Genomic DNA, 22,692 nt, shown 5'->3' on the forward strand with positions numbered 1-22,692 from the left:
AGTCAGCCCTTTCTTCCTGCAGGCTAAGATGTACTTCTAGTGCCTCTGTCTTGTAAAATTCTTCTTACGCTCTGAAATAATGATGACTTACCAAGCAGTACTGCTTTAAAAACTACCTGGTTTCTTTTCTTCACAGCGCAAGCCTCCTCTGAAAGTGAAAGACTTGTTTATTGATATACAAGATGGCAAAATCTTGATGGCGCTGCTGGAAGTCCTGTCAGGACAAAAGCTGGTATGTGTGCAAGAGGGAGAAACCTCTGTAGGTATGGAGCTCTGTGTGTTACAAGCAACAGTGTATAGACATCCAAGGAATAAAGGTGAATTTGGTCCCATGTCTTGGTTATAGTAGTTATTTCAGCAACTTTGTTCAGATTTCCTTATGTTACAGGTTGCTGTCCTGAGTTGTAACTTAGGTTTCAAGGAAATGTAAAACAATGAGGTGTAAATGGTCTGTGATAAGTGTAAACATTCCTACCCCTCAGGGTTTTTAAGGCTTTAATACATTAATGCTCACATATTCCATTTGGAGATCACCCCAGTCACATTATTAAGAAAAGACATATTTGCTGTATTACTTTTTTTAATCTATAAATTCTGTTTCTATTTTGTCTAAGATCATTATGATGCTTCATAGGTCTGCTGATACCTGGTGTAGTTGTGAGTTTAGTTCTGGTATCCTGGCTCAGGTTTCATTAGTCTTACTGATGTGATCTATATTAGAAGGGCAAAGCTTCCCTTATCAGAATTTTTTTCTCTCCTCCTTTCTTGGTAGGAGCTGTATAAAGTTTCACATACCAGAAATGGAAACACCCAGTGCAAATATAAATGACCAATTGCAGTTGACTTTCATGTTTTCTTTCTGCATCATTCTTGTCAGCAAGTACCCTCTTCTCTGTGGGTATCATACTTGGATAAGAGAGACCTGCTCTGCAGCTGTCTCACCACTGCAGATGCACTTGCAGTGACTCTTCAGTGACTGAACCATCTGCGTACTGCAGCATGTATGGCCGCTGTGGTCACATGGTCAGAACTACCGTTTTTTAATATTCTTGCAGTTTTGAGGAGCTGTAGCAGAAGCAGCAGTGTCTCTGTGTGCGTTCATACAGAATGCAGAGCACCAGGCTGGAAAGGAGTTGAAGGGGCAGAAACATCATGACAGACCCGAGGTTATACCCTGGGAGGTCAGGGAGGAGGGCAAGGAAGGAGGTAAGGTCAGCTGGCCAAACTTGTTGCACTGGCAGGTAAATGTTCCTGCATGCATCTGGAAAAAACAGTGTGCCAAAGAGGAATTGCAGGCAGACAGGCACACAACAAATCTGTTTCATTTCTGCCAGTGAAGGTTTCTGCCTCCCACCTATGTGCCTGCTATGAAAACTGCTCATGCTTCCTAATTAGGATCATTTAATTTAATTCAAGAGAAAAAAAAAATCTATTATTATGAATTTTCAGGTAAATTTGATCCTGTGACTGAACATGGCTGGGGAGTGACTGCATAAATAATCAACGTGGCAGGTCTAAAGGGTGATAACATCTGGAGAGCAGAAAAGCTGGTTGCTAACCCTGTTTTGCTACACTAAGGGCAGATCACGTAGTTGAAGCACTTTTCTGATCAGAAGAGATGGCAATAATTTTACCTAGATAGTTTTCCTTAGCTTATTTTGCCTCTGTTTGTAGTTTTTTAAGCTTCGTATGATGCAGTGAATAATTCCACCATTTTTAAAAACAGTGTGGCTCTTATTTCTTCTAGATGCATGAATACAAATCTTCAACCCATCGAATTTTTCGTTTGAACAACATAGCTAAAGCACTTAAGTTCTTGGAGGACAGCAACGTGAGTATTTCCAAAGGCTGGTCTTACTATTTTCTCCTGATGTATGTTGCAAATTGTAATTGTTGTAACTGTAACTAGTCTAATGCCTGCATGTACCCAAGAGAAATGTACTGCTTAAAGGCACGGTGCCTTACCTTAGCAGCAAGGCTGAAAAGCCACATAAAAATGCACAACAAGTACACCTACAGAGTCTAAAACAAGGATTATTTGTTCATTTTATAATGTAAAACTTCAGCAGGATTAAAGGATTAGGAGCCTAATATTAAAAGAAAATAAAAAGAAAAGTAATTTTTATGAACTGGGTCTTAGTGGCATTACTTCAGTTACACTGAAGGTAGATGACTGACTTTCATCAGAAATACTTTCAATCTTACAAATCGTGTATTTGTCTGGTAAACTGCTGCAGCAGCTTACCATGAGTCAAAGGCAAGAGAAAATTAAATCTGGGAACATGACATAAATGCATACTTCCAGGAATTAAAACCTCATAAGGATATAACTTCCTTCATAGTCAGTGTGGCACTACTGCAACATCACTTCCTAAAGTTGTAAGTGACCACGCAAGATCAGACCTTTTAGCTTTAAATGATTCATTCTTCTTTTTTTATTTCTCCCATTAGGGCTTTATTCCAAAGCCCTATGGATGTGACCTGTGTCTTGAGGCTGTTGAAAAACATTGAGAAGTAATGGGGTCAAGAGAAGTCCCAGCCATGTAAGAACTCGTATGCATGGTATACCAAGATCTTTCACAAGAGAGAACAAATATTGGACTATGTCCTATAAAGGACTGCAGCAGGGTGTAAACTTTACGGGTGAGGAGGGATCCGGTGTGTGCACACAGGGGCAAAACCCTGCCATGCATGGAATGACACAGCAGCAACTGATGTTACTTTGCTGCTTCCCTGCAATGAGCATAGCTCTTGCTCCAGGGATCCTGCAGCAGTGCTAGTCGTGCAGGAGTCGCTGCAAACCCCAGTGCAGGTATGAGCATGATGTGAGGTCTTAGTGGATCTCTTTATGTCCTCGTAGATGTGGGAGGTTTAACCTCCTTTGCCTTTTTCCCCAGGAGAGGATGTGAAAAGTCAAGAAGTTGTCCAGTAACTTCCAGGTATTCCAGTCTCCTTTTGGAAACTCCTCCAGCAGGGGCTGATCCAGCCCTAAATGTCTACATGTCCTGCTGTAGAACTGCTACAAAATATTTCACATGTTCGCCTATTTCTTAAGTGGTTTCCCAGTTGATGCTTTCTACCCAAATCCAGCTCACGCCCACTGGCACATGAGATTTTTTCTCTCAGTTGATATCAACACATTGCAGAGCTGCAGCTGAATCCTGTCTGATTGCCAGGACCTCACTAGGGGACAACCTGGAACCTTCATGAGCAAGGCTAAGCAGGAGAAGCCTTAGACACAGGCAGCCTTTTAATTACTAGCGCTAAACCACCTACTTTTGTATGGATTTCTTGTTCCCTTAAAAGTAAGCAGCCAGTATCTTCTTGGACAGCAAGTTGCCCATGAGCCAGAAGGCCGGTGGGTTCTGGGGAGCATTGGGAGGAGCGTGGCCAGCAGGTCGAGGGAGGTGATCCTCCTGCTCTGCTCTGCCCTGGTGAGGCAGCATCTGGAGTGCTGTGTCCAGCGCTGGGCTTCCCAGTTCCAGAGAGACAGGGAACTGCTGGAGAGGGTCCAGTGGAAGGCTGCAAAGAAGCATCTCCCTTGTGAGGAAAGGCTGAGAGAGCTGGGCCTCCTTAGCCTGGAGAACACTGAGAGGGATCTTATCAATGTCTACAAATATCTCAAGGGCGGGTGCCAAGAGGATGGGGCCAGGCTCTTTTCAGTGGTGCCCAGCGACAGGCCAAGGGGCAACGGGCACAAACTGAAGTACAGGCAGTTCCACCTGAATACAAGGAAGAACTTCTTTACCTTGAGAGTGCCAGAGCACTGGAACACGCTGCCCAGCGCGGTTCTGGAGTCTCCTCTGGGGACATTCAAAACCTGCCTGGATGTGATTCTGTGCAACCTACTTGAGGTGAACCTGCTTTAGCAAGGGGTTGGACTAGATATCTCCAGAGGTCCCTTCCAACCCTGACCACTCTGTGATTCTAGCTGGGTATCTCTGCTGAACTGAGTGACAAACATAAGCAGCAGTGAGAGGACAGCACTGACGCTGAGAGCAGCCTAGCAATAAATGCCACATGCTCCCCATTTTGCAAAAGCTGCTATTCAAATGTACTAGGTCTTTTGAGATTTTCCCATGCCAAATACCTTGGAGCTAGCAAGAAATCTGACCCTTGAAATATGACAGCTAGAGGTGTCTTCTTGCTAAGATTGAAAACTGTTGTGTGAACCACTAGATAAAGTTATTTTGCTTTCCTTTTTTCAGTTTAACCAAACCGGTTAGTGAAGGGTGGTGATGAAAGTGTTGGCAAAATGCCTTGGCTGCCAAGAGCTTCAGGGTAGGGTTAGATATTAAACCGCAGTGGGTGGAACCCGTCAGAGTAAGCTTCTATGGAACTGGGGCAGGAGGGTAAAGCACTGCTAAGTGATTCATCATGTACAGGATTTCTAAGTGATAAATGGGCTGTATGCTGGCCTTTAACTCAGTCTGGGTGCTGTATGCAGTACTGACAGCCTCCTTGCTTCCTCCCTCCTCCATGACCTTTGCCAAAACCAAGTCTGTGTTGTCTAAAGAGAATAACATCCTGGTGTTATCAGGGGGAAGAAACCTCCGTGTGGGAAAGTCTAGAGTTTGCTTGGATTAGGCAACCCTATCCTTTGCTAACTGATCTAATCAGAACTCTGTGACAAGCTGTGTAAGGTGAGACTAGCGAGGAGAAAGGAGATGCATAGCAGAACAGAAGTAAGCAGATCCTATTAAGATTTTAATTTTTGTGCAAGAAGTGACTCTCTATTTTTTAAGAATAGGATCTGCTGGACAGGGCACCATCTTGTTCCACTTTTGTATGGAGGAAACACATTTGTGGTCCTGAGGATGCAGAACTGGGCTCACTTAGGTTCTACAGACTGTGCTGGGGGTTTGAGATAAGAGTTCCATGAGCAGGGTGGTTGTGATCAGGGCAAATTATTATTAACACGAGATTCCAGTATTGCTTTTTTGGCTGGCCAGTCAGTGGCGGAATTGTTGTGGACATAGCCAGTAGTCTGAGTGCATTATTTGCATTTGCCTTGCTTCTTTGAGTTCAGCTCTGAATTTATGATCTTCTACAGGTAAAGCTTGTTAGCATCGATGCAGCAGAAATAGCAGATGGAAATTCCTCTCTGGTACTTGGACTAATATGGAATATAATCTTGTTTTTTCAGGTAATAAAACTTGAATACTTTAATTGTAAGTGAACAATCTTTATGGTATCAATCTATTCCAGCTGGATACTGATTTTTAAATTGATTTTTAATCCTAAAGAACATAATTAAGCATGCTAAACCTGAGCTTTTCTCTCCTAACGTAGGCTAATTTAATACCTGCAGCTGCTTTCATTTTACTTCATTGGACGTGTTTTGGTGTAAACAGGAGACAATTTAAGCCCTTGTTTGACTTGGACCAGAATTAGAGCTTCAGATTACTACTTTTCCTTCTCTCCTGTGCCTTCTCAGGGTTCTGTTCCAGATTCCTTGGATCTGAACCAACATCTCAGGTTTGGTTCCAGGTCACAGTTTATTTTCAATAGCCTTTTCTGGATTTGGTCCAGTGTGGTGGGAAATTCCATGTGGAATCACTGATCTCCAGAGACTTGCTCAACATGGCAAAAATTCGCAACTAATGTAGATGGCCAAGTGAAAGGTCTTGAAGAGCCTGGAACTGAAAAAACTGATTTGATCCTGCAAATTGATTTAGTCCCAGGCTTAGATTAAAACTGCTCCCTAATCTGCATGTATTTTGAAAATTACCTTCTGGGCAGCACCTACAAATTCTAACGAACGGAGAGTGACGGCAGGAGGGTTCTGCAGCCTTGTAAGACTGCAGGGCTCCTTCATTCTCTTGGGCTCATTTAAAAAGTGGCTATAGGTTAAATAATCTCAAAGTTGTATTGCAGTTTCTCTCCCTGACTGAGCTCCTCAAGCTGAACAGCACTAGTTTGACCAGACAGACTCACAGGCAGAGAAGGTGCGACCAGAATCTGTCACCCCTGCAGCGGAGGGCATGGGGGACCTAAAAGCAGCAGAGTGGATAATTTGGACTCAAATGCTGACCAAGAACAGGAGTGCTGCTGCAGGTCACCATTTCTTGACCAAAAATATTTCACTTAAACAAGTTCTGTGAAAAGAGCGATTTCAATTAAGCTAACTTTTCTTTCAAGGACACGTTTCTTTGTTTTTTGTTTAATGTGAATTTGCTCAGTTCATCATGAACCTTGCCCGTTCTGTTCCCTGGGGTTGCCAGCTGGGATGATGCTGGCTGTCTCACCTGTGCAGTCCGAGGTGAGAGTTACAGTGGACAGGACTACAGTTACCTTTTAGAATTCAGTTATGGCACTGGTATCTTTAAAGATTGCATGAAAACAAGCAGTGAGTTCTCCACGCAGCCAGTGTTAAACCAGAGCACTGCGTGTTTTGCCTTTTATTACAGATTAAGGAGCTGACAGGCAACCTCAACAGGAACTCCTCCTCCTCCAGCCTGTCTTCTGGGCCCAGTGGTCCAGAGTCAGACACATCCCACCCCAGCACTCCCAGTGTGGAGAGAAACATGTCTGTTACAGTGAAGGATCAGCGGAAAGCCATCAGAGCCCTTTTGATCTGGGTTCAGAGGAAAACCAGAAAGTAAGCTAACAAACCCTTGCGTAAAACCGTGTTTTGCTGCCTGCCTTTTTGAAGCTGAATCCCTTTTCTCTCTCCTGCCCCTTGTGTGTGTTACTGTGCGCTGTGGCTTCGTCTGCTTTCAAAGTTTGCAAGCACACGGTCTCTGAAGGGGGTATATTACTACGGCCTTGTGTCTACAGCAGCCATCTGACCTTGAAGCTGTGTGTGCTGCTGGCTTCATGATTTGAGTGTTAAATGTTAACTTGCACTAATCTGCTTGGCACGGTTTAAAACAGGATCATTGCCTCCTCCCCCTACCCCTTGGCTTTCATGCAGTCTGTTTGGTATCTTTTGCTAATTTAAGGGGAGGCATAAACAAGGGGTGAACTGAAAAAATAAATATATTGAAATGCTTTAGCAACAGCCTTTTAAATTAATCAGCAGCCCTGAGGGAGCTTGCCTGTGTACCGTAGAGTGCCTTGAAGGATAGAGCCCCTATTGTTCCTAGAATTCAAGAGGGGAAGGAGGTAAATCTTAAATCAGTTCTCATGAATGTCTAACGTTTAGGTCCACTTCATTGCTTAAAACATCTCTCCCCTCTTTAATAAAAAAGCAGTTATTTCACCAAATCATTTTGTCTACTAATGCTTTACCTTGGCAGAGTTACTGTCGGATTAAAAAACTTTAGTGGAAGACTTCTTGTGCTTGTGTAAATGCTTGGCATGTATTTTACATATATTGTTATCTGAAGCAATGACTGCCAGAGAGTTTTAAAGAGGGCATGGCTCAAACTTACACAAGTCAGATAGCTGAATATTTGCCATTTTTGTCTGTTTATGGATTTAGAAATCCAAATCTGCCTGTGAACACAAATGTTTTGTGTCTAGTGTTGAAGATACAAATTTACAACCTAAACACTTTGTCCTGTGGGCCCTATTACCCCTTGGTTATCTCCAGTGAAGCTAAGGGCGCTTGTTGTGCAGATAGACTTGTCCCATTGAGGTCCATAGTTCAGTGCTGCCAGTGCAGACCACAGAGGAAGCACAGCTGTAGTCCCAAAATAATGCTGATACTGCCATTAACAGGGAGGTGGTACAAGGAAAGTGAGGACCAGAGAAGTAAAGGCCATAGACTTTTCAGTCCAGTCAAAGATTACAAATTGAAAATGTCTAATAGGAGAAAATTTTTCTTGCAACTGCACTATTAAAAATGTAATAGCATCATTATAATCACGTTATCCAGTGACCTGTGCAGGATTTTCTATTCTGGGGCTGTATTTCATTGCAAGCTTGATGGTTTTTTTCTTCCCTTCAAAACTCTGGGCATCTAACACACTTGTGGTTTATACATACACTGACCCCATTTGCATTTGGCAAAGCACAGTTTTCTCCTATAGAAGGCCTAGTACACAGGAATATGAATCATTTGTGCTTAATGTTTTTAAATATTTGAGTTTTGGCAGTCTTCCTAAGCTATGATATTAAAATGCTGGAAAGCAACAGAAACAGGAATCACAGAGACATTCGGTTTTGTGAATGTTAAATGTGGTTGCTGAGTTCTTGAGGGCTTTGTTTTTACTAACTACTTCCTACAAGCAGGTTTATGTCAGCTGTTAGCCGCTCTAATCCAGTTTGTGAATCCATGTGTTTTATGGATCTTATTTAGCGTGTTTTGAAATCCAGAAAGATCTCAAATGTGACTAGTGCAACTCAGCAACCTTACATTTAACTTTCAGGAGCCTTTGAAAATTATGATGCCTTTACTTTGGATTTTGTAACAGCCACCTATGTGAACTGTATGTAATTGTGTTTAGGTACGGTGTTGCAGTTCAGGACTTTACCAGCAGTTGGAGGAGTGGCCTTGCTTTCTTAGCTGTCATAAAAGCAATAGACTCTACTTTGGTAGACATGAAGCAAGCACTGGAGAAATCAGCTCGAGAAAACCTGGAGGATGCTTTCAGCATAGCACAGAATAAGCTGGGTGTTCCTCGGCTCCTAGAACCAGAAGGTAAAACTCCTACATCAACTTTGTTGGGTAACATTGAAACTGTAATGAATTCATGAATATTGCGTTGTGATACCTACCAAAAGCCTCCCAGTGATTAGGCTGTTGATGTGATCAGTGTGTTGGGCTGATTGATAAGAAAAATAAAAAAGAATTGATCACTGGCTTATAGTCGTATGCTTCCAGTAATATCTGTAAGCTTACTGGGGGCAGAGCTCTTACCATACGTTTAGCTAGGTACGCTGGTCCTGGTTAATGTTTAGGTGCTGTGTGACATCGGCGCTACTAGCGGGCATTAATCACCACCCTGTTGTGCTGAGAGGTGTCTCATTGCATCAGCACTGTTTTATGACACCTACAGTCTGCAGAGACTAAATGTCACTCCAGGATGAAGTGTGCAAGTCTGCCATACTAGGAAAATGGGTAGATATCTATTCAGCTGTATTTACATCTCCCAGTTTTTCCTTTACAATACATATATAGAGATATGTATGCTCATCTTTACATATATAAATACATGTATGTGTATAGAAATATATGCATATAAACGGAGCTGCTTTACAGTGTTTTTTACTGAACTCTGCTAGACAGGTGTTAGGTCTTGATTTTATGATTGATACAGATTGGTTATTTGCACTTTCACGGGTCACCTGTTAGAAGACTGGGACATCCTGCTAAAAATAAACCTCTGTGCTGTCACTCAACAAGATCACTGTCTAGTGACATCAACATAAATGACAGTATGAAGGTAGATGAAAAGGGACCCTGATCAGGTTAGGTATGTGTTTGGAAATAGGAAAAAATCAATGTGAGTAAGATGAGAACTCTTTTGAGTACCATCAACAGTGGAAAGTATTTTTCTTATTTGTCAGAAAAAGAAAAGTGTAGCTGTTACTTCTCTCATCATAAAGGCAGGATAAATGTCTGACAATCTGTTCCTCTTCAAGAGCATTTTAAAACCATGTGTGCTCAAGCCTCTTGCATCTGTCTCCATAGATATCATGGTAGAATCACCCGATGAACAGTCAATTGTGACATACGTGGCGCAGTTTCTGGAACATTTCCCAGAGCTGGAAGGGGTATGTGTTTACTCTTATATCACATCATGTTTTTAATTTGCTTTGATGTACTTAATAAAGTCAGATATTGCTGTATGTATCTTCCAGGTGTCTTGCTAAGCTATTTAAAATAAACCACAAACTCAGATTTAATTTTTCATATTTTCATTAAATCCAGTCAAATAGGCTTTCATTGGTGATTGCTAAAATGCTTAGGTAGAATTGTGCTTTTAAACACATCCAGTTATAACTTTCAGTGGTTAGAACTGGTTACACAGATCTTTACTACTTTGCTATACTACTCTTAAATAAGGCTGAAATTTATCCCTTCATCTATGATGATTCATTGGACTTTGAATTTCATTTTGACTTCTGTCTTTTGACGTTTGAGGGCCACAATCAATCTGGATTTAGCACGTATCAAACACAAGGTACCAGAGGCTGAATCCTGTCAGTGCAGTAGTCAAAAGCGCTCATTGTAAGCGTGAAGTAAACCACAGCTTAAAGGACCAGGACTTCAATGCAGCCATTATCAAAAATACAGAATTGAGGAGCAAACAGGGACTGACAGTGTCAGGGATTGACAAAGGTCTTTTGGAGAAACACAGGTTAATCTTATAGTGGAATTAAAAGATAGGAGACAGAAAACTCCAGGAAAAATGTGAAGTCCAAGCAACTGGAGAAGAGATCTGCATAAGCTGAAAAAGTGTTGTGGAGGCTGCTCCTAGTTCCAGACAAACCTAGTTCAACATAGTCTTTTCGGTTTGAAAAGGTCCCCGAGGGACTCAGTGTCCCCTGAGTATCTGGGCAAGTTTTTGTGCTAAAGTACATGCACATAAATGATGGTTCCTACAGGAAAGGCTTTTCCGCTCATTTCTTGACTGAAGATTCCAGTTTGTATGTATTTTGTAGCTTATAAAATTGGTGAACATTACTAAAGTCACTGGAATTAAAATTATTTTAATAATCTAGTTATTATTAGATTAAATGAGCCATAAGATTTGTTGACATTAAGACTTGTGGGTATTTTAATGGACAAAGAAAAAGCCTACTTATTTTACTTTTAGATCAGTCTGTTGGAATGGAATAATCTAGTATATTAATATATTTCACAGTGGATTTAGTAGACTTGTTAGATTTATTTTATTCCCAGGGTTTGAGATTGTGTCAAAAGCCAAGACAGTTGTCTCCACAGGTGCAGCAGGGAGATGAATCCATTAACAACTGAGGAGTAGGCTTGTCTGCATTTTAATCTTCCTGTACAGGTGGCTCCTTGACATTGAGCTTTGTTCAAGTCACTTGACTTGCCAAATTGCTTTCCCTACATTGAAATTGAGTGAGTCATTAATTGGCCATTCACAAGGTAATGGGGCGATGGGCTAGGTGGTTATTCCTTCTTTAGTGTTTGGGAAAAGTAAAATGGTATCTGAGGTATGATTTGTCTTTTAATGGCGTATCATCACTTACAGGAAGACTTTACAGATCCTGACAAGGAGCTTCCAATTGAGTCCACGTATGTCCACATCAAAGATACACCTTCAGAAAAGGAAGGCAAAATCTTGATTTTAAGTGAAAGTGAAGAAAATATGTATACTGTTAATCATGAGAGGAGTCATCCTGCTCCTCCAAAGGTTCATATTCATGACACCCCTGAGAGAATCCAATCAGAAACCGTTCCTGAAAAATGTAATGGGAAATTGAGTCAAGTGTTAGGTGACTCACAGGAAACGTCTGAAGAGGAGCCTCGGAGGCCTACCTCACTGAAAATTACAGGATCTGTCAGTTTTGAGTCCAATTCCTCTTGGGAGGTTCTAAGTGATAAAGTCATGCCAGGTGAAGGGGGCATATCTGACGATCCACTGAAACAGAACGATGACCTTTCTCCAGCTGTTCTGACAGATCAGAAAAATTCTGTTGACTCTTTTGAAGACTACTCTGAAGAATTAACTAAAGAAACCTCTACTGAATATGACAATGAAACTAAGAGCCTTTCAGCCAATACTTCTTCTTTGAGTCCATTATCCTGGACTTCAGGTATACTTACAGATGAATCTATAAATAAAGTAGAAGAGAGCAAACCCCAGACTTCAGTTCTTTTACCAGAAGATACCTCAAAAGAAGAAAATACGCATAAGTATGTTCTTCATCTTCTAAATGAGGAAATACTGAAACTTCCACAAAATGAACATACAAAGCAATCATCTGTCTTTGAGGCAATAGAAACTAACCATTGCTCACTGAATGGTTCTAATCTCAAAAGCCAAGAACTATCTACACAGGATGAAACATCTGATGACTCTCTCTCAGATGTACCTAAAAATCCAGAGGACATGAACAGCTCTGATGAAGTTGAGTTTTCAGCTGAAGTGCCACCCAGTTCTTCAAAAGTATCTGTAATACCCCATGATCTCTTTTATTATCCACATTACAATGTTCCCATATCAGCAGTTTTAAATGCTTATCTTGAGCCTTGTATTGATACTGAAGGTTATGATACTGAAAATGACAAAGCTTCTTCTGAAACAGTAACGGATGTTTTGTGTGAGAAGGGCTTACTAGAACAGAACAACAAGGAAGATGCTCCAGATCCAGACTTAGGGAATAAGATAAGTGTCCCTCCATCAGAAATAGATACTGAGAACAGTGAGGAAGAAACAACAGATATTAACAGCGACATGAATTCTTCCGATGAAAAAGAAGTGCCATTACTAGTAAGAGAAGAGTTAGAAATTGAAAAAGATGGCGAAAAGGCCACCAGCCATCAAGATTCCCCTGTTCCACCGCATCCCGAGGTATTTTATTTTTTATTCGTTGTGTTTATATGGGGGCTAGCATCTGACCTCAATGTTTTCATTTGCTTTCGTTTTGCAAAGTTTTGAAGAAGTACCTAAAATGTACTTGGCTTCCTGTCCATTACACTGTTTGCCACAGCCCTCTACTGGAATGAATGGAATTGCAGATCCCTCAGAAGATGTGACATTAAAAGAGAGAATCAAGTCCTAATACTAACAGTAGTGCAAAAATGTGAATTTTAATTATGTTCTAAAGTAGTTTGAGTCTCCTGTATAATCCCTAGGCATAAAAGATTATCACAGAGGGTATTTTTAAGAATTTGTAAAAAGATGAACAGAAAGTAGTATAGCTGATACAGAAGGGATGCAGGCAAAGGTCTGAATCCAAAGAAGTTTGCCTACAAAAGCTTAAACCAATTTGAGTAGGATAACTTAGATGGGTAAAGTGAAGGCTTTTCTACACTGGAGGAGGAGAAAGAGGGGGGATCCTTAGTAATTGTTCTGTGTATTGGATTTAGGTAATTTGCTACTGCACCTCTTCTTGCAGACACCGATTTTGAATTGCTGTACACATTTTCCAGCGCAGTAATTTTGGACTGTTTTTCAGGAATGTGTTAATTTAATGTTATTCTACATGTTGCCTAGACAAGTTCCTTGGACATGTTTTGGTCCTGACACTTACTAGAGTAATGAAGTCAATTTGCTGTTAGCTTCAAAGATTAATTGGGGATAGATTTTAAAAAGTCGTAGCGGATTAATTCAAAGAGCCGTACCATGTCATGACTTCTTATATAAAAATAACTGACAACTAATTGTATATACATGGAACTGAGGATACTTTATAGCTCAATGTATCCAAAATTATTTTTAAGAAATTGATTGCTTTTTATTCTCTTTAGTGAGGCTTCCAATCTCATACTACATGCAATTTAGCATCTGAGTTGGCTGCATCACTAAGATACATGGAAGGGCTTGGAAGGATGGGGAATCGGTCTTGTTGACTAATGCAAAATGTTTCTTACTTTCAACAGACCATAGTAGAGCACCTTGAGGATTTATCAGTAGCCATAAAGAGACCAGAAGAAAGTAGCAATAGGGAGGAAGAAGGGAAAAATACGATTGAAGAAGACCTACAGGTCTCAGAAGTTGCCACTGCTACTCTGTCACAAGATAAACTGGAAGAAATTGCTGTTTGCCAGGAAATGACCAGGTATTTCATACTAACATTGTCTTAACCTAACTCAGGGGTCCTCAGACTTTGTAACTAGGGGGCCGGTGTGCGGATGCAGTGGCAGGCAGCCATCTGCGGCTGCTTGGTTTCCCCCCCCAACCCCCGGCGGGGGGCGGGTGGGGGGGGGTGTCTGTAAATACCGGGGGCCGGATTGAGGACCCTGGGGGGCCGTATCTGGCCCGTGGGCCATGGTTTGAGGACCCCTGACCTAACTGGTATGAATGCCTGGTCTTTTGAAGTGTGCCCTGCCCGCTGGATGTTTCCTGTAGACTTCTTTTAGGAGCAGTGTACCGGGACTCATTGGCTTCTTCCTGTGTTTCTCTTGAACATGAGTGATTCAGTGCCAATGGGTCTTGATTTGACTTTACTATACAAACTTTGCTGTACAAAACCCAACTGGAACCCCAGTGCATTTTGAACACAGCAGTGTTATAACTGTTTTCCTAACAGAAATAGTGTTTTGTAACATAGATGAAATAACCTGTGTGCATTGTGACGTTACATGGACGCGTGACATTGCTCCATTCCAACAGACATTTGCTGGACTTTTTTTCTGTCTATGAACAAGCGAATGAGATTGTGGTAGGCTGACCTTGGCTGGCCACCAGGCACCCACCAAGCCACTCTCTCACTCCCCATCCTCAGCTGGATGGGGGGAGAAAATAAGATGACTAACTCATGGGTCGACGTAAAGGCAGTTTAATGAAAAAAAGCAAAGGCCACACGCTAAAGCAAAGCAAAAGGAGACACACACAAAAAAAGACTAACTGTCTGCTTCCCATCAGCAGGTGATGTCCAGCCACTTCCTGGGAAGCAGGGCCTCAGCAGGCATAGTGCTTGCTTCAGAAGACAAATGCCTTAATAATGAGAGCGTGTGTGTCCAGCTGTCAGCTTCTTCCTTTCTCTGATGATATGTTATGTTATATCTATATCATACGATGTTATATGATCGTAACGTGATATGATATGGAATATACCTCTTGCCCAGCCTCAGCCTACTAGCCTTTGGGGCAGGGGGATTGGAGCAACAGCCTTGGTGCTGTTCGAGCACTGCTTAGCAACAGTCAAAAAATATGGGTGTGTTACCAGCACCATTCTAACTACAGATGGAAAGCACAGCGCTATAGGGGCTGCTGTAGGGAAAGTTTACCGCACCTGCACCCCAGCCAGACCCAGTACGGAGGCACTCAGCTAATTTTACTCCATTCACCTGTGTTCCCTCTTACACTATAATTTAGTTCTTATTCCTCAAATAAATACGTTTATTTGAGCAGGACATGAACCGCATGGCATGAAGCATTTGTTGATGCTTATCACTATAGCACTTCAATGAATTTGAAAGAGTTTGCTTAGAAAAACCCATTGTCTCCTTAACGCTTTCTGTTCCCTGCAAGGTTTGTCAATTTTGGATTTATAGAGACAGCCATAAAACCTCGGGTATACTCTCACTTAAATATCAATGATGTCAAAGGTGCAAAACCCCTATAAAATACCACTTTTCAGAGAAGGGTCCAATTTGAGCATATGGGTTTTTTATTGTGGGTCAAATTTTCCAAAAGCTATTTTTTATCATGTTACTGATAAATTCAAGTCCATATCCTAACACATGCAACAAAGCATATTTGTGGTTTTGCATAGCTTAGAACTAGCATGTGCAATTGCAGTGGCTCTCTTTGAAGTCAAAACACAGCTTAGCTTTAGGAATTTAAAAAACTTTGCTTTTACATGCATTTCAGAACCAATGACAGTGACTCCAACACTTATCTCCGAAAAAGATTTCCTAATACTTCTGAGGAGGTAAGTATGTGGAAATTTACCTCTCACTGTTTCTCTGTCTCTCTTAAACTGCAAAAGTTCACATACTGTAAGAGCGTCTACTCTATATATAAAGCTCTGCGATAATACAAAAGCCCTGTGACTTCTAATAAATATAGTGCCAAAACCAGGCATAGCTGAAATGCTTTACTGAACTCTCCTAAATATATGAAACTGAACGTTATTGAACCTTGAACAAACCGACAAATTAGTACCTAATACAATTAAATCTATTGTAACTCTGAGGCTTACTTTGTTCTAACTGTATTTTGCATCATTTTGCTTCTTTGAAGCTACCTTTATTTGCTGCTCCAGTGTCTTTTAGTTTGTGCATTCTCTGTATGTATATTGGTGTCTTGGTCCTGGCCCTGCAAAAATGCTGGGTGTTTCCCGAAGTGCACTTTTTATGAAAGACTGGGCCCTTTCCCTCTCCTTTGTAGTAGCTGTGTATTGTACTATCTCAGTAGCACCAGATAACCCTAAAAGAATTTTAGTTGTAATGTGAAACTGCATCCTTACTGGCAAACGTAATTCATACTGGTTTCTGGAGAGCACGCTATACAAATGAGCTCTGGATTTTCATATTTTAAGTCAGAAGGACGGGACAGCATCAGCAGTCTGGGCACACTGAGCAAGGATAGGAATATGACTCTTTTCAGTACAAAATAAAATTCTGAGCATCTTAGAGTTTTAAAGAAATGCTGCCACCAGTGTTCAATGAACGGGGGTTTCACACAGATGCTTTGGTTTTGCAACACTGTCAGAGCTACTAGAAATATATATGAATAAGGGGAGCTTCGTTTCACAACTTTTTTCCTTTTCTGTGTGTGTTACCAGACCGCAGTGGTGGATGTGCTAGCAGGGAATAAATTTATAAGCACACTTACATTTTATTTGAGCAAATGTTAGAGATACTCTGCATAAAATAAACACAGTTACCAACTTTGAGAAATGCTGAATTTTATTTTTTTTTTTTTAATAATCTATTCCTGGTTTGTTTAAGGCAATGTATGGTGTAAATGAGCAGAAGGTGACAGATATGGGTGAAAATCCGTTAATTATCAGGTGAGTCATTCTTATTCAGACAAAGCCTTTGGCAAGGAATCCATAACTCCTAAGTACTTCTAACAATGTTACAAAGGGAAATGAAAATTAACCGTAATGGTAGAGACTGACTGGATGTCTTGTGTAATGGCTCAGAGTCCGTATTTCCCATAGGTGTAAGGTGTGAAACTTCCTTACTGCTCAGTCTCCCCCTTGACTAAAATGCGTTTTCTTGACTTGAGAAGAAAGATTCAGCTGTCTAAGAAAGACCGTGAGCACTTTCCCCACTTGGTGGAGATTTCACACCAAGAAAAGAGTGGGAGGACTTCAAAGATGAGGCCCTCTGGCAGTGATGACTCTTTCCAGGTTTAGAAGGCTGTCAAGACAATATTTAGTATGCTCAGTGCTAGGGAAAGACAATACTTCAGTGGAATTCTGGCCTCTCCTTTTTAAGGCACCCAGGAGTTTTTATAATTTGTATTTGTGTTTAGTTTACACTTAGGGTGATGGATCCTGAGCACAGCGTGTGTATCTTTTTGGTATTAGGTTCTGTGTATCTGTAAGAACCAAGGATTGCTCTAGGTTTTCCCTCTCAGCTGATACTGAGTAGTACCTCCCAGAACTTCTAGATAAAATGATGGTTGCATTTAAATGCAGAAAGCACACAAAATATTATCGGGATCCAGTCCTGATCTCACTTACGCTTCTCTTAAAAAATTCATGAATAGCTGTTTGCTGACCACTTGTGTAATACTCAAGCATGTATCTGAGCAAGTAGGATGCCCCAAACTAGACAAGACTCACAAAAACAGGACAAAACTCAGTTTTCTCCAAAAGTAGATTAAAAAATAGCCTACCAGCAGGTGATCATACAGTATTATAAAATCATAAAATGCGTGTACCATCCTGTGCCTTTCTGAGACCTTTTCTTCTCTTTGTGAGAGCTCAGTGGCACTGGCAGAGTCCATCAGGCTTTGCCCTTATGAACTACAGCTGGAATTTTGGAAAGTTCAAATTTTGGAGTTGTCCTACAAAACCTCAACTGCTAACTGGTTTCTGGAAGTCTTGGGCTTTTTCTGCTTAATGTTCTGATGTCTGACATGAGAAGCTCTGAATGTAGATGATTTTGGGAAAGTGTACCAAGTCAGATACAGTGTATAAGTAAAATTGTGAAAGTGTGGTATGTGTTGCCCAGAGCTATGTTTACTGTTCTGAATATAAAAGGGCATCTTTTTGACTGATGGAAACCAAAGGACTGTACTGTAACAGCATGTATTTAAACTACCTGAGAATTTGCCCAGAATTTTCAGAGGATTAATTGCTACGTACATTGGCTCCTAAGGGAACACACTGCTGAGGCCCATTATGCACCTCCTAGTCTAGCTTGGACTCCAACTGCCTAGATTGAAATGGTTCATTAAACTGCTGTCTTTTAGTCCACCCTCTGATCTTTACAGTAAATATTAACTCTGTGTGTGTGTGTGTGTGTGTCTTCTTTTGCCTGCCTCTTATCAAATTCCCTCCTGTTTTCAGGAAGAAAAAGGACTTGGAAGCAAGTGAGACTCCAGCACCAACTCATGAGATTACTATCGTTGACCAGCCAGAGCTATTCTACTTCATCATTTTCTTCTGGGTGCTGGTCTACTGCCTTTTACTCCTTCCACATCTTCTTAGCAACAAAGTTTAATCTCTGTGAGGTGGGGAAAAATAAAGGATGGTGGCTGGATTGCTTTGTGTATCTGCATATGAATATGCTCCTTCAGGTGAAGCACAAACAGAAATGTAGGACCTGGTATTTGTGTTCATTATCAGGTTGTCCTCAGTTCCTCTACTGTTGTGCTATGACAGTGTCTAAGCACATTTTATATTAGATAATTGTGTACATATATATAAAATTGACCAGATTTAGTAGACGCAATTTTGTACATTTGTGCCTTGCTTTATAAGATGCTAAATAAAACCAGATAATTATCAGTAGAAATATGAACAATCCAGAGCTCTAGTCTTCAAAAATCATTCTTCTGGCTTCGTTTAGTTATGTAGGGCCAGACAGCTGTGGAAGAGGGGTGGTGCTGGCTTGCCCATGAATCTGGCCCATCTACAAGGGCAAGGCTAGAAATGCTTTTTCACATTTTCCATTGAATTCTTTGGAAGAGCTGGAGGCAGAGCAGAGCTGCAGGTGGTGGAACATGCCTACCCCAGGAACTGATTACAATTCCAACGGCAATCAACTGGAGCAACAAAATCAGGTTGATGGTTTATTTGGGTAGGGGAGTTTGGGTTTTTAGAATCTAAATTCATTTTTATCCTGCACCTTTTCTTATGTTTAATTCATGGGAATAAGTTGGGTGCGGAGAAGCATTAGAACAGACTGTCCGGGGAAGTGGCTGAGTCACCATCCCTGGAGGTTTTTAAAAAACACGTAGATGCAGTAGTTAGGAACATGGTTTAGTGATGGACTTGGCAGTCCTGTTTTAACTGTTGGACTTGATGATCTCAAAGATCTTCTCCAACCTAAATAATTCTATAATTCTATTCAGTGTGAAGAACATACATGCCAGCTGCTTCTTAGGAGGGATCATATGGGGAATCTTGGCCCAGAAAATTCTGTAGTGAATACCTGAAGAAATAAGACTCCTTGTACATTACTGATGGTGGCCATCAAGAAACTTTGCAATTTTTTCAGGAAGAGATACCATGGTTTTGGTTTTGTTTTTTCTTTGTTTTTTTTTTTAAGTACCTCACTGCTTCTGAGGCTGTTTCTTCTTTTCTCTGCTGTTTTTACTTAGCAGACCATGTGGAGATACCCTCTTTTTTGAAGATAGAAAAATAATAATAATTTGCTGATACTACTGTTAAGGCACAAGTGCATGGTAAAAGGATTAGAAATATCCTTTAAATGCCCAAATCAATAAAGAAAGAAAAGACAGATATAAAATCAAATACAGAGAAATGCTGACAGCTGGCATTGACTTTCTAGGGCAACTGAAGAGACTCCTGTGGCTTGTACACAAACATGGTTGAGCCACTTCTGCATCTTGTAATTTTTGTCCACATCAGTGATTACTTCAGGATATTTGGTTTATGATTTTTGGCAGAGAAGGTGTACCTGTGCATTACAGGATAAAAGAGAAGTCTTCAAATTCAATTTGATAGCAGTAATTTTTCTCTGTGTGATTTTTAGTGAAGTCACTATTTTTCATCAGGACATTTTTGGTTTCATAGTATGCTTTATGAGACTACATCATGTTGCTGCATCCACCTGAAAATTTGCAAGGTTGGCTGCAGTGTGCTTCATAAAATGAGGGGTTTATAATTTTCACTGAGCAAAAGTTACAACGTATGGCTGTAAGTTTTAAATATTTTGTTTTAGCATAAGGTGTATCTCTGCCCTGGCTTAGTTTTCAGCTGAACTAAGAACTTCATTTATTTGCAGGTACCTGTCTGTAGTCATGTTATCTGCTGGGATAATCCTAACTGTCCATCACACTTCATTCTTCTTCATAAGGTTTTTGTTTCCCTGGGATTTTTATTCTGAGCTGCAGTTAGAATTCAATAGCAGCAGTGCACGGCAGGAGATCTTAAACATTGAAGATAAATTTCTGAACCTCTTTCAGTCAACAGAAAACTGAAATCTTTCCTATTCTTTCCTGTCACCATTGACTAGAGCTGGATTCACCCCACAAATCTAAAAATAAGATCCTTTGTGCTTGGTGAGGAACAGATCTAAATTTCCCAACTTAATTCAGTGTAAATCAACATACGCTAAAAAATTAGTCTTTCAACTTGCTGATGAAAATGTTCAACATTTTGAGTCATCTGATGTTGTGATGCAGGAACATGTTTGTGCTTGTTGATGATGACAGTGATATTTTCTTCTGAAAGAAAACCTGTATTAGAATTTTTGACGATGCTTTCTTCATACAGGCTTAAATATAACATTGAAGGGCTAGTGCTTTTTCTCTGAAAGAATGAAACAATACAAGAAATTTGATATCTCTATCCTAAAACCCAGTGAATACCAGGCTTGGGGTACAGCATCTATTTAATAGCAGCAAGTAGCAATGCACATTAGTTTGGAGCAAAAGTGTTGGCAGGTTTTCATTATGTGCCACTCTTCACAGGCTCCTTCGGTTTATGACAACTTTTTCTGAGCTTTTTTATCTTACTCTCTGGTTCTTCCATGTTTCTTAGTCTTCAGCAGAGATAATCTGGAGTAGGATTAGTCTCTTAGACGCATCCAACTCACGGAACTTTACAGCTATCAAAAGTTCAATCAAGTGAAGTAAGCTCCCTCCTGTCTTCTCTCCCTCCTCCTAAGAGAATTAATCAGAAAGTCTTTGCATGTCTCATCTAAATAACTGACGTCCATAAAGAATGGAAAAGTGAATGGGAATGCACTGATGCTGACAATTTCATTACACAGTATTTTCTTCCAATAGGAAGAAAACCTAGGGTTTTCCTTCTTACTTCCCACTGATGAACAGTGACTGAAACAGTGAGATGGGTAGTTTAAATGTCAAACAGCATGCAGCAATTGTCCTGATCGTCGCAGCTAATGTTTAAACTAATGTATGCTTTCCAGCGCATCCCATTAAGGGATGGAGATTGTTCCTTCCATGCAAAATAGCTGAAAAGAATACTAAATTAGTCCATGGTACTAGGTATTAAGTTGCTTGCCATATCTGGGTTGGTATGGTTGTGGTGCTGCTATAACAGAAGCAGCGTACCTTACTCAGCCATTCCATGGGTGAGAAGATCCCAGGTAAAAAGCTAAGAGTGATTATACGGGTATCATCAGCTGTGCATAAAGAGACTGAACTCCTCAGGAGTTTTGCCATTACTTGGAACTGCAACAAATAACATCTAAAGAAGCAGCAGCTTCACCCACTTAAATTGACCTGTAAACCTGCATCTCTTCTTCCACGCTGCAAGATCCAATCCCTCAGTGCAAGTGCCCCATTCTGAAAATGATGCCTATGGTTGGTCTTTGTGTCCTATTCTGAGCTATTCAGTCTAAAAGCCTGATTGTGAGGCATTCACTGTGTCAAAGCCTGATTTAACTTGCCGGCTAGAGGACTGGCTTGAGGTAGTGGAGGTTTTAAAGGCTGGTGGGTAATCTGTCATGTATCCATTTTCCAACAGATATGTGCACTGTCTGATTAAGGAAGTTTTTCCTGAATTTTTGTCTAGGATTTTGGAAAATGCTAAGCTTGAACTGGCGCATTTGGTATTTTGATTTAGCAGCAGAATTCAGATACACAAGGGTACCAATCTGCTAAGACCCTTCCTAAAACCCGTTGTTGTTGAGCAGATGTGTGGGTAGCATATGATTGTGAAGTGTAAGTGTCAGGAAGTGCTTGAGGATCACTGCGTAAAGGATGTTTGGTGTTCACAAAAGCACCATTAAAGACTGAGAGACATCTATAATAAGATGGTTCAATGTTACTGTAGTCACGTAACTTAACTCCAAAATGTTTCATTGGGATTTTATAGAAAGTGCAAGGAAAGGTAAGCTGTTAGACAGAACCCTGCTAAATGTTTATGGGACAGATAGAGTTCGAGTTAAACGGTCACATAATCTACAAACTGAATTGAATATAGCCTTTGCTAAATTGTAGGAAATGATCAGTGTAAAGGTAGGGCAAGCACAGATTACAGAAAAAAAATGACAATCACTTTTGTGCCATGAATATTTTTGATGGATTGAGCTCTAAAATGTATTTTTATTGAGTTTCTAGATTGTAATGAATGTGTCTACAGAATTTTATGCAAAGCTTGAGAGTTCAGCTGTTTTAAAATGATTTTTTATATAGCAGTGATTATTTTATCTATATATTTAATAGAACTGTAAAACCATTTTAAGAGTACCTGTAAAATTCTATGTATGTGATATGATTATTTATTAATTATGACTCATGAGAATGAACATTAAGCTATGCATTGCTTGTGTCATCCATAGGAAAACTGGAAACTGCAAAAAGCAGAAGGGTTTTTAATGAACAGTAGACTTGAAAAACATGGGAAATGACTGAATACAATTGTGTGATTCTTAAAGCTGCATAGCAATGTGTCATTTTGTGATGTTAAACTTTCAGCTAAAGTTGCAAAATATACTGAGTGATTAAGCTGCTTTCTTCCATTAAAGCTTCCTGAGGCTGAAATTTC

General features: G+C 40.5%; 1 protein-coding gene across 3 annotated transcripts in view; it reads left to right on the forward strand.

Moving 5' to 3' along the window:
- Positions 1-22,692, forward strand: part of CLMN (calmin) — a 77,140-nt gene extending 54,448 nt beyond the window's left edge. For 2 of the 3 annotated variants that reach the window (XM_055715144.1, XM_055715145.1), the window contains exons 3-13: positions 137-232; positions 1,748-1,831; positions 5,054-5,146; positions 6,411-6,601; positions 8,394-8,587; positions 9,581-9,663; positions 11,112-12,434; positions 13,466-13,644; positions 15,402-15,462; positions 16,484-16,545; positions 18,058-22,692. In XM_055715144.1, coding sequence (XP_055571119.1) covers positions 137-232; positions 1,748-1,831; positions 5,054-5,146; positions 6,411-6,601; positions 8,394-8,587; positions 9,581-9,663; positions 11,112-12,434; positions 13,466-13,644; positions 15,402-15,462; positions 16,484-16,545; positions 18,058-18,211 — 2,520 coding nt within the window. In that variant the 3' untranslated portion in view covers positions 18,212-22,692. Of the gene's footprint in view, positions 1-136; positions 233-1,747; positions 1,832-2,210; positions 4,686-5,053; positions 5,147-6,410; positions 6,602-8,393; positions 8,588-9,580; positions 9,664-11,111; positions 12,435-13,465; positions 13,645-15,401; positions 15,463-16,483; positions 16,546-18,057 lie in introns of those variants that run through there. The other variant, XM_055715146.1, reaches the window with a different exon arrangement.

This window comes from Falco cherrug, chromosome 7 (assembly GCF_023634085.1).
Source record: "Falco cherrug isolate bFalChe1 chromosome 7, bFalChe1.pri, whole genome shotgun sequence".
Classification (NCBI taxonomy): domain Eukaryota; kingdom Metazoa; phylum Chordata; class Aves; order Falconiformes; family Falconidae; genus Falco; species Falco cherrug.